Source organism: Hesperophylax consimilis, chromosome 18 (genome assembly GCF_061612785.1).
Source record: "Hesperophylax consimilis isolate HC1 chromosome 18, BYU_Hcon_1.0, whole genome shotgun sequence".
NCBI classification, from domain to species: Eukaryota; Metazoa; Arthropoda; class Insecta; order Trichoptera; family Limnephilidae; genus Hesperophylax; species Hesperophylax consimilis.
In genome coordinates this window covers 32,744,035-32,766,235 of record NC_142853.1, presented here as the reverse complement: position 1 = coordinate 32,766,235, position 22,201 = coordinate 32,744,035, and the positions used below count along the sequence as shown (strand labels likewise).

Sequence of the window (22,201 nt, the reverse complement as noted above, 5' to 3'; positions counted from 1 at the left end):
ATCCATTCAGTCATCAACGGTGGGACTTATGATCCCCTCAGTCATCAACGGTGGGATTTATTAATTCTTTCAGTCATCACCGGTGGGACTTATCAATCCATTCAGTCATCAACGGTGGTACTTATGATCCCCTCAGTCATCAACGGTGGGATTTATTAATTCTTTCAGTCATCACCGGTGGGACTTATCAATCCATTCAGTCATCAACGGTGGGACTTATGATCCCCTCAGTCATCAACGGTGGGACTTATTAATCCCTTCAGTCTTGAAATATACATATATGGGCTAACTCAAAAGAAGAATAACCAAAGAAGACCTTTATGATAAATAGGTAAGCGATAAAACAATCAAAAAAAATTCCCTGTCTTTGACATCAGAATTTGTAATTTATAATATTTTAATCTGAAAGAGGTCTTTGATCTGCTTTCAAAACCAGTAATTCATACAGGTATACATTGAAAACCAGTCATTCATTGAGGTTTACATTCAAAACCAGTAATTCATTCAGGTACCCATTCAAAACCTGTAATCCACAGGTGTATACATTCAAAACCAGTAATTCATTCATGTATACATCCAAAACCAATAATTGATTTTAGTATACATTCAAAACCAGCAAATTTTTCAGGTATACATTCAAAACCAGTAATTCATTCAGGCATACATTCAAAATAGGTAATTCATTCAGATACACATTCAAAACCGGTAATTCATTCAAGTACACATTTAAAACCAGAAATTTATTCAGGTACACATTCAAAACCAGGAATTCATTCAGGTATATAGTCAAAACCAGTAATTCATTCGGGTACTCATTCAAACCCAGCAATTCATTCAGGTATACATTCAAAAACAGCGAATCAATTAGATTCACAAATTTCTGATAGCAAAACATTTTTTTTTTTCATATAGTACGAGAATTTAAGGGCCGCGTAGATCTGCGGCGTGACTCTAAAAACAGCCGATGCAATGATGCCAATCAAGTAAGTCGTTTTGAAAAGATAATATGTTATTCAGTTTTATATAATGATTTATTAATTCTACTTATGTAATTAAACTTATATATTCAGAATCGGCGTGTGTTGACCTATATGAATAAATATTTTTGAAGCCACAGTATATACAATACTGTATATGGTAGCACTGGAGCATTCCGCTCCGGGCGCTGATAATACCTAGCACCTAATACAGCGCCCGCGAGGTTTGCGCCGTTTGACTCAGGCCCAGCTCTGACCCCACCATACAAAATACGAGAGTAAAATGGATGGACTTACTTGATGAAGACATTGAAGTTGCCCTCCTCGGACTCTTGGCTGTCGTTCTTGCCGAAGAGGGCCGGCGTTCCGGTGGGCACTGGCGGGGGCTCGCTCAGCGTCAAGAAGGCGTCGAACGAGTCATCAGCGAACCCGTCGCCACCCGCCGAAAAACCGGCCGCTGAGTTACCCCAGGCTACAACATGGGCAAACAAATTACAAAATAACGTTATTTCGAAAATGCGTTTCCATGTAACATTGTGGGATCCACTAACATCGAGGGTCAATAAAAGAAAATAAATATATTTAGGGGAGAAAAACATAAGTCAACTTGTTCGTTCTGTGATTATTGATTCGGTCGGAGATTCCCAACCTTTTCTGGCCCATTGCCAACTTTTTAGTAAATAAATCATAACGAAATCTGCAAAATTCAAATATTCGTGAACACGTCTTCCAACATATTCGTAATGTACTAAAAGATTTTTTTTTGTTTTTGGGGTGTTATGCCGTGTTTTAAATTTTACTGTAAAACCAGCTCGTAGAATAATGGAGCTGGCAACACAGTATCGCACAGACGTCCTTAGGCACACATTTCTCCACTATCAATTACACATCTGCCCTGATGATGGACACTGTAACGTTGTCCGAAACGTTGGCTAAAGAGGGAGTTAGCGCAACACGGCACAACACCCCAAAAACAAATAACAGAAATACTTTTTACCGTGAAAATTTTAAATCATACTAAAAGTTTATCAAAAAATCAGTTAATCCAATCATAAGGCCTGCAATCCCGTTTTAAAGCTTAATTACCTTTAATTTGAAGAGATTCTTAATAAATCAGAAATACTAATTTTTCTCGGTGTACAGACCTGTTGGGGGAGGCTTTTTGACCTTTCTCGAGCCATCCCCTTGTGGGAGGGATGGATTCATACGTCCGTCACTCCTACAAACACTAACCCCAGATTCCTACCCACCCCTCAAACCTTATTCCTTCCTAGAACTTCTTCTCCTTCCATTCCTTAAAAAGACCTTCCGCACAGCATCCCCTAAGATGTGGAGCTAATGTAAAAAAAATACTTAAGAATCCTTCAGCAACCGAGAAAGGTTTTTTTTGGTTGCGTTTTCGACAGACGATTGGTCAAAAAATGTTGAGGAGCAGTAGAAAACGGTTATTTTATTTGGTGACCGATAAATCATCACAACGATAATTCATCACATCTTTAAAATGTTATATAGGGTCATGGAAAGTGATGAAACAAAAACTTTATTAACTGGGTTAAGTAGGTTAGGTTAGGTTAGATTAGGTTAGGTTAGGTTAAAAATAATACTTTCATCGTTTCTAATGACTTTTTATCACTTTTTAAAAGTGTGTTGAATTGTCACTGTGTTGAGTTATCATGGAACCATTTTATTTAACAGTTTTGTTTTGATGTACATGATTTCATTCCATTTATAACCAACCCGATGATGTTTTTTTTGTTGTTTCTAAATTGCGGAAACGTTTAAATATATATATATACTGAAGTATAAATAAATAGTAAGGTATGTTATTTTTGTGGTACATAAATACCGCTTGCTCCAGGCAGTTCAAACTTGTGTTGACATTTATAAAGCAGGGTTAAAAATACTGACTTAAACACGAATATGCATGGCCTTCAAAAGCGTGAAAAGCTCTTAGCGTATGAATGATATTGTGATAAAAATAACCTCCGAGGGATGGTCGAGGTCCCCTTAACTCTTGCACTCTGACCTCTTACGTCCTAGAGTACCCTCCTCCCTCCCCGTTAAGAATTATCTCAGATGACGAAGTAGACAGTTTCCGCAAAATGCTTATTTGAGATAGAAATAGGGTGGAATTTTACGAAGTTGAAGCATGCCCAAAGCATCCTTGTAGTGAAAAAAATGTTTATACTTTTACTTTTAAATTTATAGTGTATTATATCAAAATATTTTGAACGGTATCGCGTTTGGGTTCACCCAGTCGTCGTGAGTTCAATTTCTGGGTTAGCTTAGTCTTCCATCACGACACATGCAACATTTTCCGCTTTTTGTGGTGGTAAGAGATTTCCAAAAATGATGATGTTATTCATAACCCGGGAATGCTTGTCTTTTTTTAATTTTTTTTTATAATTATGTTTTATTATAGAGACTGTGATGTAGTCACTTCATTGATGTAAATATTAGTCTATGAGTCACTTTTATCCTAGAGTTTAAGAGGTGACCCATAGATGGCATATAGCTGTAGGTAATGCATTGATTGAAACTTTGATGAATACTCGGAGAAAAATTAGTATTACTAATTTATTAAAAATCAATTTTCCGGTTGAAAACGGGATTTTGAACCGTTACCTGGTGATAAATCGGAACACGTGTTCATACACCTGCATATATGTTTGCACATTGTTTTGATAATGTATAATGACGAAATGCGAAAATATTAGGATAGAAGACATATCCGGACATCGTGATAACATATTCGTAATTTGCTAAAACTTATATCAGAAAACCTGTTAATTCATTCCTTGAGGCCTGCAATCCCGTTTTGAACGAATTATTTTAAGAAATTCTTAATAAATTGGCAATACCCATTTTTCCACGTGTGCAGGTTGCAACCGCTGAAGTCCTTGGAAGATCCAAAACGCATTAGAGACGAAGGATCTAGGCTTAATAGTTCATGGTATACTTGACAGCTACACCAAAACCAAATGGCGAAAACCACATTAATATAACTAACTTAAGTATTTTAATTAAGTTTTATTATAAACATATTTTATTTCACACAAATCTTACAAAAACTGAGCAATCGGTTTGAAATACCGGCCCTAAAATAATTGATGCGCGCAACACGGTATTGCTTCTACATACATAAACACAAAACTTCACCACAATCGACACTAGTTAGAAACATGAAAGGGTATTGTTATAAGCCCTAGCTAGTTAGAGGATTCGAAAGAAACCATAAAATCAAAAAAAAAAATCACAATCGACACTCTAACGTTGTTTGGAACGTTAGCTAAAGAAGAAGAAAGCGCAACACGGTATAATATCCCAAAAATAAATACTATTGGCCTTGAAAATTTTAAATCATATCCGATACCGTTCAGTTTGCTGGAAAGAATAAACGCAAAACACTTATTATAATTATAATTTACAAAATTCAGCAAAACTTTTAAAATGTATTTATGATTGCCGTGCCAAAGCGGTAACTTCATTTGACACAATGTCATGCTTTTCAAAAATCAGCATTGCGCAAATATAAATGTTAGGACAGGGTTCAAATTTCAAGTTTTAGACGGTATAAATTAGACAAAGTCACATTACAGTTTACGACAACCTGGCCTTAATCTACACATTTCCCACAAATTGCGTAATCTTATATTAACCTGAGCTTCATAGTCATACGAGCAAGTTTTCAGGAGACATTAATGTATTTGCGATACGTGATTCATAAAAGGTCTCTCTCACGTTTTTCTCTGGAGAACCATCTGCTATTATAATAATATTTACGCTTTGATTTGCAAAACGATCTTTCATTTTAAAACGAAACTAGTTTTTTTACGGCCTTGTAGTTGACACGGTTTTCTCCGAAAACGGTATTGTTCAATTATTTTATGTTCTTACCGTGGTATTCAACTAACTATATCTCTATCGGTGTAATGGCGAAATTGCACGGTAGTGCCAGAATTACGCATGAAGAAATGGGCTTAAATTTTAGAATGTACTCAATAAATTTCATAATTGGAAAAATAAAACTTCTAGTTACATCTAGGTCAGTGAGCCACTCTAGAGCATCAGGCGTTGCCCTGTAGATCTCATCAATCCCGCCGGGGAATGAATGCAGCGGGAATTCGTCAACCACATCAGTGTGTAATTCTAAAAGTATATTATTGTTACCTGATATTCACGCCTACTTAATTTCGCCATGTTACCGTATCTATCGATGAGGTTAATCACTATTTAATAACATTTATTACCTACTTATTAGGTTTACTTATATATAGATCTAATTGTTAGAAGAGATTTTATTTTTCGCTTATTTTCTAATGGTAATAGTAGAATATTTTAACTATACTGTGTGTTGTATCGATTGTAAACGTATAAAATTATTATTTTTACAAAAATACACTACCTCGTAGTTTTACATTAAAAAAACTATTTACAATAGGTTTTTAATTATTATAATACTTAGTCGTTTTCCATCCCTTAGCATATTCGTGTACACATGTGTGTAGCTATCTATTACCCAAAGAGCGTGTCCATAGTTCAGTATAATCACACCGTTACGAGAATACATTAAAAGGCTCTATTCATTAAGGGATAAATTATAGGAAAGGGGAGCTTTTATATCCATTGGAAACATATCGGCTTTGTAGATAGGAATTGTGTATTTACATAGTGTTACTGTTCGTGTTTTATCTAAAAATAAAGTTTGTTTTTCTGTTAAATTCCTTTGACATCGTCATTCAATGTTATATGAATAATTTTACGGTTTTATCAACAGCAAAACATTTGCATTAACGTTCCCAAGTTCTCGACTGCTTATGTATCTTTGACAAAAATATTTTAAAATTTCGGAGGCGGGTTTGGGTACCGCCTCCCCGGGAACCGTTTATTGGATAACCAACACACCTGTCGTAGATGGTTATCATACAAAGTCATAATATTTGTGTTTAGTAACGATCCATAAGAGTAAAGCTGTATTTATTTAGCCACTCCTCCTTTACTGTTTTTCCTTTACTCCTCGAGAAGCCTACCTCACAAAGCTCCCCAAATCGGGAAAGTCATATAATATTATTCTCACTAGTTAATAGTACATGAACAATTATACGATCAACAAAGTATATATTTTAAATCAAAATAATAATAAAACCACAGTTTATGAAAACCTTGAGACATATATTGTAAAACTAACTAACCATCACGCCGTTTCCCCGCACTGGTAGGCAGAGAGGACATTCCGCCAAACGACTCGGTCTTGGCACACACTTCTCTCATTAACATTCATACTCTTCTATTATTCTGACTCTTGCAATGGCCCGACTCAAGTGTATGATTCACTTGATCGTGCCATGTCTACCTCGGGCGTCCCCGACTTCTACTACCATTCACATTTGGGTCATATATTCTCCTTACACTCATTTCTTCGTTCATTCGCTCTACATGCCCAAACCATCTGAGCGTCCCTTTCTTAATTTTACTCTGCGGATCGTCACATTTCTCACATAATCCTACACGGTTTTACCACACATACACCTTAGAGATCTCATCTCTACAGCATGCAGTCTACTTTCATCCATGGTCTGACAATTCCACCCCTTCATATTTGTATAATGTCACAAATGGGTAAGGTTAGGTCTGCTATGTGAGTTGAACTTTGTCAAAGCACAAATGAGGCACTTATCCACAGCTCCACAGTACAATAGCTGGTACCTACTTCAGTCGTAAAGCTCGCTGTCTAATTGTCAGGAGAGGCCAACGCTTAAAGCTCGTTTATATTTTACATAACTTAATTATGTTCGGTACTGATAGCTTCGTGGATATTTTCTTATAAATCGAATATTGTCCTCTAAATAGTGTCGATTGATTTTCGTAATACAATTCTTCAAATAAATACAAGGAGAAAACTTACGGATATAAAATATTGCTAATTTATATATATTGGTCCTTGATATTAGTGTAAGAGCTCACCCGTAGATGGTACTACATTAGTCTATCAGGTTGCCCATAGATGGCGCTTAGCTATCAAGTGAGACCGAGTGTATGATAAATAATGTGGGAACCTCAAGGTCGGGGTCTATAATATTCAAACCGCCTGCTAACTAAGATATCAGATCATCAGCCAATCTATCACATTAAAGTAGGAAGTTTTTAGTTGAGCCGGAGTTTTATTTAGTAAGAAAGTTTGTGGGAAACCCCGGAGATATAACAGTCGGATATAAATATGGCAGAATTCGGACTCCCGAAGAATAAGTGACTGGATCAAGTGAATCAATTACTTGGTTCGACTGATCTCAATATTCAGAATAACAGAATAGTATGTATGAGACCATCTACGAAAGTAAAAAAAGCAAAGAGTTTGAACGAAGACAAAGTTGTGCATTTGATAAATCATAAATTTGCATTCAACACGCTTGATCAAACTGTTGTCCACTCCAGCTCTATATTAATGTTTCGCAATACATCCACGTAGGAAATAATCTTTATTGAATACTACAGGGTTTTCCAATAAGAGGTGTTATTTTGAATAGCCCACTATTTCGGTAGATGTTACTTTTGAATATGTCATTTTTTGACATTAATTTTGACAAGTAGAAACTACGCCATTAATAAAAATGGAACGATACACGCTTCAACAATGCAATGAAATTATTAAAATTCACTTGAGTGAATCAAATACAAATCATCTTGAGTGATGAGGCCCATTTCCACCTCGGTGGCTTCGTCAACAAGGAAAATTGTCGCATCTGGGGCTCGGAAAACCCAAGAGTTATTGTTAAAAAGCCTCTGTATCCCCAACGTGTGACTGTTTGGTGCGGTTTATGGTCCGGCGGAGCCATTGGACTGCTATCGAGAGATGATATTGATCTGGACAACGTTTACTTTCAACAAGACGGCGCTAAGTGCTACACAAGCAACGAAACCAATATTTTACGATTGAATATCAAAATAACACCTCTTATTGGAAAACGCTGCATTAATATCATTTTTTTGTTTTTCGATGCGCATATTTCAATTATTATTATTATGAAAATCAATTACGGGGTTTTTTTCGGATCTGTTGGGAAGGTATATTTATTTTAACGCAATTTTATTTAAACCTGATTTTAGTCAATTCATTAATTCGATGTTTCAGGGTTTTTTTAAGTACAGTAAATACTATATTTCGGTGTGAATTTAATTTTAAATCCTTTTGAAACTTTGGTAATACAAATTATAAGAGTTGTGAAATTAGTTCGATTGATAGACTCTGTTTCTAAATTCGCTAGACATAGCAGTAAAATAGTAACCATATTAGTATTTCGTCATTTACTAATCACTACAAAATACTGATAAGATGTAAGGATAAGAAGACTTCCAGACAATATGTTACATTACAAAAACATTATTTCCACCTATATCTTGTAAAATGAGATTAATGTACAATCCAATACATGTTATGTAACATATTATATAAATTCATATTTACTCGGAGCAAAGAAAGGCGTATTATTGTTACAACTTACAATTCGATGCTGTCAGCATTCCTACATCAGATTACAGTTAAATAATCGTCGGGTTACAACTTACAATTCGCTACTGTGAACATTCCTAACACGGCTATTCCTATTTCAAGCAACACTGATTCGGAATGATGGTTTTTCACCAGATTGATTCTAAAAGTATCTGCCACCTTGGCATAAATCCTTTAGTGAAACAACAATTTTGTGTAGATTCCGAGAACGTGTAAATTAATTTTATTATAAAAACTAATATTCCTTTAATAATTAAATCAAATACGTACAGATAGACGTACCTGACTTATTTATTAATTTACAAAAAAATACTTTGTTTACAAACAAATTCTGCTGAATAAGCATTGCGAAAAAAAACTTTAATAACCTGGCTTACTTTCTGGTTATTCCGCGGTGACATTTTTTCATTTAAATGCATAATATAATATATCAGTAGGTATTTTCTAGTTAGGGGGGACGGACGTTTCATTAAATTTTGACTTGAAATAAGGTCAGGAATCACTCACTGGTTAAAGCAAGTTAATTACGTCTTTTAACATTCTGTATATTCAGGAAAAATTTTGATGACAGGTCATCAAAATTTTTCAATTGTCAAATAAGTAAAACGAGTTTCTACGTATCTTAACAAATTGGTGGGTGATTAATTGATTTTATACGGTCTGCAGTTTGCACGCATCCGATACCTTAGAAGTCTCCTGCAACTTTGTGTTTCACGAAACCTACCAACGTTCCTTGTCAATTAGAGTTTTTTTATATACAATAGGCCTTTCTGGTTAAATGCGCGTTCAAAAAATGAAAAAATTGCCACAATCCATGACGTGCTTACGGGTGACATTTCACAGCATACGATAAAAAATAATCACTTGCGTTACATTAATAATATGTTGTTGAACTCATGCATCGGCAGAACACTAAACAAAACGAACGGATCACGCCATAACAATTTTATGCAAATTTATTGAAATGGGTAACTTTCTCCGTTGGTTTTCTTCATTTACATGTTCGTCTACATCAGGGCAAAGCCAGAGAATACATCTGAATCGCCCTGCTAAAAGATTTTTATTTTACTCATTTCTCTTTATTTTCATACTGGAGTCCATACTACGTAGGTCACTATAGACCTGGTCTGAGGTGAACAAAAGCATAAAAGTCACATTATTTCATTCTGGTGAATTTATACAACATAAGAAGATCATTTGATTGTAAACAGACCAACTCAGGTGCAAAATATGACAAATTACGCTTTTAGTCGATGAAATAATATTGTTGATTCTTTCTTAATGCAATAAAAGTTAACTAATTCAGAAAGTTTTCATGTTCAGTCTTCCATTAAGGTAATAAGAACGAACAACCCGTAAAAGTTCCCAAAAACTTATTTAGTCATGATGAGGGTATTACTTTCTAAGATAATATAAATTAAATTTGCAACTTTACAGAAAGCTGTAAATTAATGTGAACAGAAAGAGACTCACCATCATCTGGAACAGCTCCCGCCGGTCCTCCAAATGCATCTCCACCAGATCCTCCAAACGCGTCAAATCCAGCTTCCTTGTTAGCAGTGGACTCGAACTTGGCAGAGAATGCATCGAACGCATCTGCTCCTGATGCTGGGAAATGGTCTGACTTCGGAGAAGGATCGGTTCCAAATGGTGGCTCTATTATCTGCGGCTCTCCTCCAAATATTGAAGCGAAACCTCCACTATTCGCGTTACTTTGAACAGGATCACTCCCGAAGATATTTGGTGGTGGATTGCTGATCGAACTACTAAACATATCATTCCCAATTGAACTTTCTTGAACGCTGAACGGATTACATTCTGACGCATTAAAACTCATCTGAGTGTCTTGTTCTTCTCCGAACGCGGGTTGGGGATCAAAAGCCGGTTGGGGATCAAATGCCGGTTGAGGATCAAATGCCGGTTGGGGATCAAATGCCGGTTGAGGATCAAATGCCGGTTGTGTGTCAAAATTTTGCTGTGGCCTGAATTCAGGCTGTGTATCTGTTACCATCGGTTCAATGTTGTACGGAGCTTCTGAATTTGTGAAAATCGGTTGCTCATAGAACGTTGAATCGATATTTGGTCGTGTCACGTGAACATTATCCGAAATGCTAAAGTTGTCCAACGATTCGGCTGGTTCTTCAACGATTGTGTCGTTACTATGTTTTGCATTATCCAGTTTTTCATTGGAGGGGTTTTCTTCGGAATTTGGGGTTATATCCATTGGCTGTGGTTTATCAAATTCAACATTTGCTTGTTCAGTTAGAGGATGACGCTCTACTACATTTACACGTTCCTCTTGATGAATTGGCAACTCAGGCATATCATCTGTAAGAAAATCTATTTGTCTCACTGGTTCCTCCTGTTTCTTGGGTGCGTAGAGACTTAGAATATCTTCTTTTGTCGATTTCGTTGGTGCAGCTGGAACGGGTGGAGCATCAAACAAGTTGAAATCATTACTTGGAGACACTGCTGGAGGTTTGACATGACTATCGATATTTGAAACTGGTACAATAGGTGGTGGCCTATGGGGAATAACGCTGGGAGGGGGAGGTTTCTGTGGTGGATGAGGTGGAGTTGGTCTAGCTGGTCTAGCTGGGGGAGATGGTCTTACAGGTGGGCCAGGACGTGGTGGTGGAGGCCTAGCGTGGTTATTTGCAGCAGCATTATTTTCGTCTTTAGGTGAAGCATCACGACTAGGAATGGCCGTAACTACTGGAGATACCGTATGATTAGATGATTGTACCGCCATAAGATCAACATCATTACCTGGACTGCTGTTTTGTTGAGGAGTGCAAGAAACTTGGGTCACCACGTCATCTACATCAAAAAGATTCATTTCCGAGTGATGATTCCCATCGTTATCTTTCCTTAAGTCCGTATCTCCAAGAAAATCTCCGTAAGCATGTTCAGGTGTTGGACTTGGTGAATGTAAATCTCTCATTGATACCGGACTGGGTGTTCTTGTCGGAGGAATTCTGTCCAAAAGGTGTGAACTTGTATAATCCATATGCCCTGTTACTGATAGAATAAGATCTTTTGTTTCCGGAGCAATCGGCCGGGAAGGTATCGGGGGTCTTTTGGGTTTCAATTCTTCATCACTCGAATAGATATGACACATGTCCTCATTCCCCGCAATTGTATTAGTCATAGTCAATATCAGCTCTGTCGGTTTCTGAATTGAACTTGGAGCGGTTGAAGGAATCATCAAAGGTTGTTCATGAATAGTTGTATCGAAGAAATTTCCAGAAACAGTTGTAACCGTTGAAGTTGAAAATAATGGCTCCGGGCCAGGGTGGTCGTATGCATCGTGAATTGTTGTTGAAAAGAAGTTATTAGCTGTAGTTGTGGCGACCGGTTCAGATACTCCAAAAAAGTCTATTGAGGTTGTGACAACGGCACTAACATCAAAATCTGTTGCACCAAAATCGGAAAATGGATTACTTGCCCCAAATGGATTTTCTCCTGTGGTGGGTTCTGGAGCCCCAAAGTCTCCCGTTAAAAATGGATTTAATGCATCATTTGCAGGAGCCGCACCAAAGTCCTCGTTCATGGCCAAAAAGGGATTCCCTGCCATTTTTATGGTAGAATTGGAAAACAGTAAAAAAAGATTAATTCATCAGCTCAGATTCGAGAAGCTTAAGTTCAGTCTTTCCGGGGACCAAATTCTCTGCTATGGTTGTGTCAAACGGATCTATATCATCGTCTTCAGTTCCAATAAGAAAACCTGTTACTGGATCTGGTATTTCAGGAGTAAGGGCTTTTATTTGAAAAGCGTCGTCCGATGGAGCAAGCAAATCAACTTCTCGTGAAACTAGTTCTCCTGAACGGGGATCAAAATTGCTGTCGAATTCTTGTGATAAAAGCTCGCTTTCTAAGACTTTTAGTTCTGTCTTTCCAGGAAGAAAGCTGACTACTGACGTATCAAATGGATCACTTACTAGGTCGATACTTCCCCTATCTTCTAGGTACGGTGTCAACACTTTAGTATCAACCGCTTCTTCTTCTGTTATTGCCAAAAAATCTTTCTTTTGACCTTTTTTTCCAAGATTCGCAAAATCTATCGTCTTTGAAAAATTAACGGGAAAATCTGAATGCCTCCTTAGTTGAGAAAAAGATTTATTTTCTATGAAATCGTCTTCTTCGGTATTTAAATCTTGATCGGACGTGCTGCGTGTAAGATGCGCAGCTTCTTGCCCTTTTTTGAGAATAGACTGAGTTGGTTTAGACGAGGAGTAAGATCCCGCAGAGGGACCACACGTTTCGTCAAAAGAGTCTTCTAGTGTATCAACGTCTTCATCTGTGACAGAAGCTTCACGAGCATAATATGGAGTGACGGGTTTCTTTTTGTTATCTCTTCCAATGTCAAGAGAATCAACTCCTTCAGCTGGAATTTTAAATAAAACAGTTTTACTAACTAATAAATTTTCAGGTCTTGAAGCCTTTCTCGGGCTATCTTTATAAGAATTCTCAACTATTTCTTCCGCCCGTGGGTCAAAATCAGGATCGCTCAAAGACCCTGGTGATTGGATAACTTCAGTTTCTCCGAGAAGCTCGTTTTCAATGAATTTGAGTTCAGTTTTACCAGGTGCAGTAATGAAGTTAACTATGGAAGTATCGAATGGGTCGGAGTATTCCAACGATTCGCTTTCCGTTGATGCTGATGGCGCTATGGGAGAATCTGCGAGTTGAGAGAGATCAGTGCTGCTGCCCCCTAACAAATCACGGTGTGCATGCTTAAGTGTATCAAAATGCCCTACGTCAGCATTTTCATACGATGAAACAGATTCACGAATACCTGTAGGGTCAGTGATGCTAATGTGAACGGTCGATTTCCTTCTATTATTTGGGTATGAAGGTTCTCCTTCCCTAGGATTGAAATCAAAATCACTGTCACTTTTGGGGATCTCTGTATTATCAGAATTCAAGAGTTCTTCCTCCAAATTTTTCAATTCTGCTTTTCCAGGAAGTATGTTTTCGGCAAATGTTGTATCAAATGGGTCGGGGCCTTCGTCATCACTCTCAACTGATGCCGGACTGGCGTCGAAATTAGTTTTAAACTGATTTGGGCCTGCAGTTGGCCTCGGTGGCGGAGGACGAGATGGCTTTGTCTTTGAATCTTCAAAAGCTGCCCAAGAGCTTTCTTCACAAATAGGCTCGGTGGGTGCAAATGAAACCTGTGGAACTTCGGCTACTGTCGGTTTGCTTAAAGACTCGGATGCTAGTTTCGCAAACTCATCGTCTTCGTCGTCACTCTTGTTAATTGTATCAAACACATTCAAAATATCCTTATTACCAGCATCTGTGTCGGGCTCAAATGTAGTTTTCTTTATAAATTGTGTATGTAATGATATGCTCAGATCAACAGGGACGTCTTCTAAGTTTCCAGTGTCATCATCTAAAAGACTTTTAGTTTTAATCGGTTCTTCAACTGGTGCGTCTGGAATATCATCGCTAAAAGAAGTTTCAAACAATAAATCTTGAGGTATTCGGCGTTTTGCCTTTTTTATAGCAGCGGGTGATGTGTTGACAGAATCTAGTCGTCCAGTTAAAACCTCTACAGCGACTCCAATATTAACTAGTTTCTTTCCTTTTTTGGATACTTCAGGCCCTCTGATGACTTTATCTGCGTACGATGTATCAAACGGATCAGGTCCGTCGTCTAGATCCTCCTCCGGAGAATCTGGAATATAAGCGAGCTTGACTTCTCCTTTTTCTACAGCTTCAACATAAGATGTGTCGAATATGTCATCAAAGTCGTCTTCTTCTGACTCACTTTCAGAAAGGACAAATTCTACGGGAGCTGGAGAAACGGCTTCAACTTTGGCAGTTTCTTGTTGTGGTCTCTGTTGTTGCTGTCCGTTTTCTTTCTTTTCTTCAAACCCTATCCATTTTTGGCCATCTTTCTGTGCATCTCGTTGGAGTGGTACGTCTTTACCGCAGCGATCAACAGACTTGGGACCTGCCGGAACGCGTTGGAAAAATGATGTTGATTTGATGCGATCTAAATCCCCTTGAGTTTTTTTGAGGATGGAATCTACACCGGTTGTTAACGCGTTGAACTTTGACCACTCGTCGTTGTTGGATGTTTTAGGTTTCTCGGACTGTTCCTGGTCGCTGTCTAGTTGGGCTGTTTCTTGTTGAGGTTGTGCTTGGTGTTCCCTTCTGTACTTCTCGAGTTCCGCCTCAGTAAATAGTTCCTCTTCTCCCTTCCGTTTTGATTTCTTTCCCTTCTTCTTTTTTTTGAGGCCTTTAGGTATCTTGAGCATTATCTACTCTACAACGCATTGAGGCTTCTGTAACAAAAGGAAATATACCGAATCTTATCATATTGTATAAATCAAATATTTTTTTATTGTTACAGTTACGGTTTGTGTATAAAGGCGTGGCCATTAAACTGCTAGATAACAAAATAATGTATGTATAATGCAAGATAAAAAATTAAATTGGGTGCAACACTTATATTAAATAATAATCTGCTTGTCTAAAATTAACACCTCTGAAGTATATAAATTAGTTACTCACTCGCTGCTATTCAAGTATGTATATATAGCTCATATCTACCTCAATAACTTATTTTCCATTCAAATAAAAGTTTATAAATAAAACAATGTAGGTATATTGAATCCGAAATTAAACTATTTTATTTATAAACAAAAACACGTTTTAAATGCTTGTAGTTTCTGGAAAAATAAATCATTACATTTCAATAAATTTTCCTTCTCGTGACAAGCAACATAAAAAATGCGAACAAATGCCTTATTTTAATGGGCATTACTTTATTAGATAAGTGAGTCTATAAATAACTTCATTCAATAAAGGAATTGCTAGACTTTACTTACATAATAATGGAAGTCGGTAGTTAAAAAGTGCGCTTCCAGTGTCTTTTATAGATTGGCCGATATACGCTTCACAGCTGATGACGTCAGAAATTTTCACGGAGATGAAAAGGAAGAAAATATACACCAAGGACAATTGCATTATCGCAAATGTTGCTTTAATGAAATACCTGGCTTGGTTTTATTGAATTGGAGGGTTAATGTGTCGTTTATGTAACGGTAAATACACTACATGGGAAGGACAAGGAATAATATTTGTAAAAGCGATTAGTGATGACTTACTGTTGGGGCCTCATTCTTTGTACGATCCTACATCGGCGTAACACTGTTGGGTCCTGCACTGCGAGAGTACCTGCACACTTTCAGCACATTATTTGCAACTAGTAAACTGTGCACAGCGAAGTCTTTAATATCCCGACCGTTTTGCCTTGCCGTCGGCTTTGAAACAGGAGAAAATCAGCCGAACGATCGGCTTTCGAAGCGAAGTTATGGCTTATGAAAAATCGAAGCGCGCAGGCGTCAGATAGTATCGATCGGGGAGGTTCGCGCACGCGCCGGGTGTTACATGCGCCCCTTTTGGTATATATGCCACATTCAAGAGGGGAGACTTCACTGGCTCCCCGTCCTCGGGCGGGGAGGGTCGCCGTGGGAGGGGTGGCGAGAGATGCTAGGTGGGTCATCTTGGCTCCCGACTGTTGCTTGCCAACTCTGCCACCACCGTGACGCATCTACTGTTTCTCGGTACAGCATCTGTCCATGACGTAATGTAGCGTGATCGCCATGTTGTCTCGCCGATATAAAATCATTATATCATTTCATCTCAACGTTACTTACGTTACGCTAAACCAAATCATTCATTTATTCTGTAAAGAATTCCAAGATTTCAAATTTTATTTTATAAATTCTAAAAGACAAAGATTTTTTTTTGTTTTCCTTTGGAATAATCTATTTTGAAGTTTTTCGATTGCAAACAATCATTTGAAATAAATTCTTTGTTATTTTGTATCTTAATAATGAAGGTACTAAGATATCACTAAAAGCTCAAAAGTTTCGGGTAGCACCTTAATTTATAGTGACCATTTATTTACAATAACAAAGTTCTTGAAATACAGTTTAATATAAAAATATGATAAGTAATTATAAACTCAATTTACACAAAAAATAACAAGTGTTTTTCGATAAATAATAAATTTTTTTGAGATTACAAAGAATACCTACATATAGCTTTTATTACCTACTTGCATATATCCACATATATGTATAATAGCAGCGATTGGAAATCTTATATCAATTGTTGAATTCTATTCATTCAAATTATATTACTAAATAACACAAAATTTGTTCATATGGGTAATAAATGAGAAAATATTATTTTAAGCAATTTCATTGAGAAAAATTAGTACTGCTAATTTATTAAGAATATTTTCAAAATATTGGTAAGCCGGTTAAAACGGGATTTCGGGCCGTTTCCCGATAAGCTTTTAATCCGGCGTGAATGAGGTGAGAAATTCTTAGCTCTGAGGCGGGTATGAGATACCCGAAACTTTGATGACATATTGTATATATAATTGTGTGATAAGTATTTTTTACTTGGGATATTAATAATAGTATCCATTCAACAACATGAGTTTAATATTGAAAAGCTTTTTTTATTGAAATAACAAAGATAAATAAATAACTATATTTTCTTGGAAAAAGTACAAGTTTTGGTAGTTTAACATTTTTTCAAGTCGGAAAAAATTACTTTGGTTAATCAACATGACTATAGTATCTTCTAATTATTAAATATAAATCAAATAATACTATAAAAAAGTAACACCGACTACATAATCTGTGGTCGGGTGTGACGTACCCCAGCCAACTTTGCGTGTGTGCATCTCCCGCTGACGCCGGCCGATGAACACTAAACTCAACACTGCATCTCGCCCCCCACTCCCTTATCTCCAGCTACAGTGACTACTGTGATTTGCATGGCAACAATAACATTCAACAAAAAAATCTCGGGTATGACATACCCAACCTCACTCACGCCAGGTTAAATTTCTAATATTTCGGAACCCTCGTTCCTGCACCTGCATTTCCCTTGATAATATAAAATGACGTAATCAAGTGTGTCACGAAACCTATCAATTCATTCGTAAAAGGCCTGCAATCCCGTTTTTAACCGTATTCCGAATAATTTTAAAAATATTAATAACTTAGCAAAACTCATTTTTTCTAAAAACACTAATTTCTGTTGTTTAAATCCGGTTCAATGATCTCTATATAGAACTCTGAATTGCTTTAAATTTCAAACATTTTCCAAAATTGGAAACTGTTTGAACCTATGATGTATTATATTTGAACCCTTCAAACCTCGGAAGGACATTACTAGTCACAAACATCATATTCCATTAAAACCTCTGAAGGACAGATCTGACCGGGGATCCATACATTATAGTATTCCATTACACCCTCTGGAGGACAGATCTGACCGGGGGGTCCATACATTATAGTATTCCATTACACCCTCTGAAGGACAGATCTGACCGGGGATCCATACATTATAGTATTCCATTACACCCTCTGGAGGACAGATCTGACCGGGGGGTCCATACATTATAGTATTCCATTACACCCTCTAAAGGACAGATCTGACCGGGGATCCATACATTATAGTATTCCATTACACCCTCTGGAGGACAGATCTGACCGGGGATCCATACATTATAGTATTCCATTACACCCTCTGGAGGACAGATCTGACCGGGGGGTCCATACATTATAGTATTCCATTACACCATCTGAAGGACAGATCTGACCGGGGGGTCCATACATTATAGTATTCCATTACACCCTCTGAAGGACAGATCTGACCGGGATGGTCCATACATTATAAAGTAATGTTATTGATTTCACTGTGCTAGACCCCCTGAAGGGTTAATTGTCATTTTCAAAATTTGAATTGTAATATCTCGTGATTTTTGATAGCATAATATAATATGAGGGTTTTGTAAAACAATCACCCTATGTCAGGCACGGGCTAAACAGAGATAAGGTTTTATTATCTAATATCTAATCAATCGTTACGATTATGACTTTGCGTGTGGCGGCACTGCAACAACACATGCCAAACAATCACATGGGTAAAGCAAGATTCGATATGATTTGGGATTTTCACGGCCAAAAGTATTATAATCAATTTTTGGGTTACTATGCCGTGTTGCGCTCACATTTCAGGTGATCACATCTGCCCTGTAACACTGTCCGAATCGTAGGCAAAAGGAGGAAGCCTAACACGGTATAGTAACCCGAAAATGAATCGCGATAAAGGCAACGATCGTTTTAAAAAATAATCTACTGATGAATTCATATATTTTTTTAATTAGTAATATAACTTGGTGAATCTTAATCACTTTTTAGTCGATTTTATTGTATTACCTTTTTGATTTGAGCTGTCGTTTTTGAGTAAATCGAGTCAGACGTAGAAATTTTCTAGGGCAAAGTGGAAAAACATCGGTCATTAAGGGGTTAATATCAACTGTTTGTCTTTTAAAATGCATCGACGCGTAGACCCGGCAGCATTTTTTTTAACCTTTAGTTGCCGAAAAACATGGAAAAAAATCGAAACGATTAGATCGGAAAAATAAGTTTTTTTGGGTTCTCTGCGTGAAGTAGATTCACCATTTGTAAAAACCTACTTACACCTAAATCCTTACAACTCAAATACAATATTCGTTTATTTACTTCAACTAATTCCTTCTGAATAATCAACACCTAGGCTTAACCGCTTAACCACGTTTATTGTTTATATACAAACGAAATACTTCGTAAGCAATGCTCACTTATTCAGGATTTAATTTAATTAAAATGGTGTCATTAATAAGTTTGCGGTGTTTGCAGAAGTAATTCTTTTTTTTGTTTGTGATTATTTTACTTTTGGGTATTTTTGTTGTTATTTCTCAAAAAGTACGCAGGTAGGTACTACATGCTAAATATTTTTTTAAAAATATGAAGGTAGGTACTACATACTATTTAAAAAATACGCAGGTAGGTACTACATACTATTTTTTTTTTAAATACGCAGGTAGGTACTACATACTATTTAAAAAATACGCAGGTAGGTACTACATACTATTTAAAAAATACGCAGGTAGGTACTACATACTATTTAAAAAATACGCAGGTAGGTACTACATACTATTTCAAAAATACGCAGGTAGGTACTACATACTATTTAAAAAATACGCAGGTAGGTACTACATACTATTTCAAAAATACGCAGGTAGGTACTACATACTATTTAAAAAATACGCAGGTAGGTACTACATACTATTTAAAAAATACGCAGGTAGGTACTACATACTATTTAAAAAAAATACGCAGGTAGGTACTACATACTATTTAAAAAATACGCAGGTAGGTACTAATAGAAAAATTGAAAATATTTGCCACTGTGAAACAATTGACTTTACTAACGAATATACTTATCTGGGACTAATAGTAGACAATAAATTTAAATGGGATAAACAAGTGGCTAAAATCTGTAACCAGCTCCGATCTTTTGCAAGTAATTTTTATAAACTGAAATTTGTTTTGCCTCATTGTACTCTTAAAATAATTTATTTTTCTATGGTCGAATCCATACTCAGATATGGCATACGAACTTGGGGGCACTCAAGCAATATTTATATTAAATATATACAAAACTTACAAATTGCTATAATAAAAAAAATTGTACCACCGAATATCTACAGACAAAGAAGTAATCTAAAACTACTGTATGGTTCTGAGGGCCTACTTCCAATAAAGGGTCTTCTTTGGTACATTATTATAATGGATAATGAGGGAGATAGCAAATATAAAAAGCAACCGGTGCATAATCACACAACAAGATTCACTGAAAATAAGGGCCTCATTATTCCAAGAGTAACAAATAAGTATGGAAGCCGAACGCTTAAATATTTAATACCAGAGATTTTCAATAAATTTAATAATTCTTTTAAACCTCAGAATAATGAGAGACCCTGCCCCAAAAACACTAAGCGTTGGCTAATAAGCGACGAATCAATGTATCTCTGAACTTTATTATTGATGTATTCCTGAACATCTCAACGTACCTGCCTAAATAATTTGTATATAGGTAGGTACTTTGATATATATTATTTTGTGATATTGTTTATTGTATAATTTTGTGTCATACATGTATTAAAAATTAAAAATGTTTATATATATTATTTGTAGAACCTACAGACAAGCCGTCATGTGTGACAGCTTTGTGGGACTGCATAAAACTTGTATCTTTAAAAATTTATAATAAATAAAAAATAATAAAAATACTATTTAAAAAATACGCAGGTAGGTACTACATACTATTTAAAAAATACGCAGGTAGGTACTACATACTATTTAAAAAAAAATACGCAGGTAGGTACTACATACTATTTAAAAAATACGCAGGTAGGTACTACATACTATTTAAAAAATATGCAGGTAAGTACTATATACTATTTAAAAAATATGCATATCGATACTACATACTATTTAAAAAGCATTTTTTAATGTTATAATATTATTTTGTTTGTGGTTCAGCGCACGAGTGAACGTTAGCGCGAACCATGCCTTGTCACAGGCATAATTCTTTATGGCTAATTATTTATAATCTTCATCCTTAGTGACTAGATATTAAAACTGAAAGACAGGTGTTTTTTTTAACACCCTTTTTTGCCATAATGATTTTTTTCAAGCTTAAGACATTCCTGAAAATAAATTTAAATCTGCGTTCGTGCTTGTGATAGTTTCAAACACATTTGGAGTATTATATCATTTTAATTTCATTTATTGATTGTAATTAATTATTTAGATGCTATTCCGAATGGAAGCACCGTTGTGCAATGGAGCGCTAGTGAAAACCACTATCAAAATTTTAAACGTTACTTAAAAATGCTTTCAGTGGTTTCAATTATATTAAATTTTATACCTCACAGAAGTAGCAAATGCCAGGGGTCAGTGCGATTATAGAGTTCGCATAAGGGGGAAAGTTTATAGGCTGAAGTATGTGTGGATCTGGTCACTAAGCAGGGCTAAAGCCATTTCAAGCAATGTTTAGATTTTTAATTAGAATGAATTTCCACCGCCATGTTTATTAGTTGACTAGCTCTACGCCGCCACTCGATGCTGAGGCTTAGTCGGTCTGTGTAGATAGAGAAACAAAATCGCCTGTTGCTTTTAGTTCCAACAGATGGCGGTATTAAAAAAAGCATTTTTTTTCCTGTGACAGGTGACTTATATAAAGGAAGTTTAAGATTTTAAACAAACGAACATTAACATTTTTATTTATATTGATGGATGTACATTTAATCTCCATTATTTAATTATTACATTATTTATTAATTAGTTATAAACGTGGGTGTGGGTACCACCCCGCCGGTAACCATTTATTGGATAACCAACATCCCTGCCACAGATCACCCCACGTCTTTCGCTACGTTTGGTTACTTATCAGAGGTGCCCAGGTACATGGAGTGAGGTATGTCTTAGGTCTTGGCGGCGGATGCATTTGCCCACCTACTGTGTGGCGGGTAGGATCGGGAGAGGCTGGTTGAGGCGAACCTTTTGACCTATCCAGCAGGATTCTCTCTAGACCTGGGAGGGATGGATTCATACATTCATCATGATAATATAATAATATGTTTGCAAATTACCAAAAGTTTTACAAAAAACCTATTCATTCATTTGTAAGGCCTGCAACCCCATTTTCAACCGGAATTACCAATAAACTGAACAGATTCTTAATAAATTAGCAAAGATCTTTTTTCTCCGTGCACTGACTCCAGAGGGTTGAGAGGAGTTGAGTTTCTTGAGGGGTATTCACATATTAAAAAATCATTTATATCATA

At 36.4% G+C, this 22,201-nt stretch overlaps 2 protein-coding genes across 2 annotated transcripts in view; both read right to left on the bottom strand.

Moving 5' to 3' along the window:
• stnB (stoned B) overlaps positions 1-12,061 on the bottom strand; it is a 44,875-nt gene extending 32,814 nt beyond the window's left edge. Inside the window, exons 1-2 of the mRNA XM_089642417.1 lie at positions 9,958-12,061; positions 1,275-1,449 (exon numbers count right to left, since the gene is read on the bottom strand). Of these exons, the coding sequence (XP_089498543.1) occupies positions 1,275-1,449; positions 9,958-12,061 (2,279 nt within the window). The remainder of the gene's footprint in view (positions 1-1,274; positions 1,450-9,957) is intronic.
• A 34-nt stretch (positions 12,062-12,095) lies between these two features.
• Positions 12,096-15,750, bottom strand: stnA (stoned A). The gene is made up of 2 exons (XM_089642812.1): positions 15,606-15,750; positions 12,096-14,780 (listed from the first exon to the last, which is right to left on the bottom strand). The coding sequence occupies exon 2, from the start codon at positions 14,751-14,753 to the stop codon at positions 12,096-12,098; it is 2,658 nt and encodes an 885-aa protein (XP_089498938.1). The 5' UTR covers positions 14,754-14,780; positions 15,606-15,750.
• Between the last annotated feature and the right edge of the window lie 6,451 nt (positions 15,751-22,201).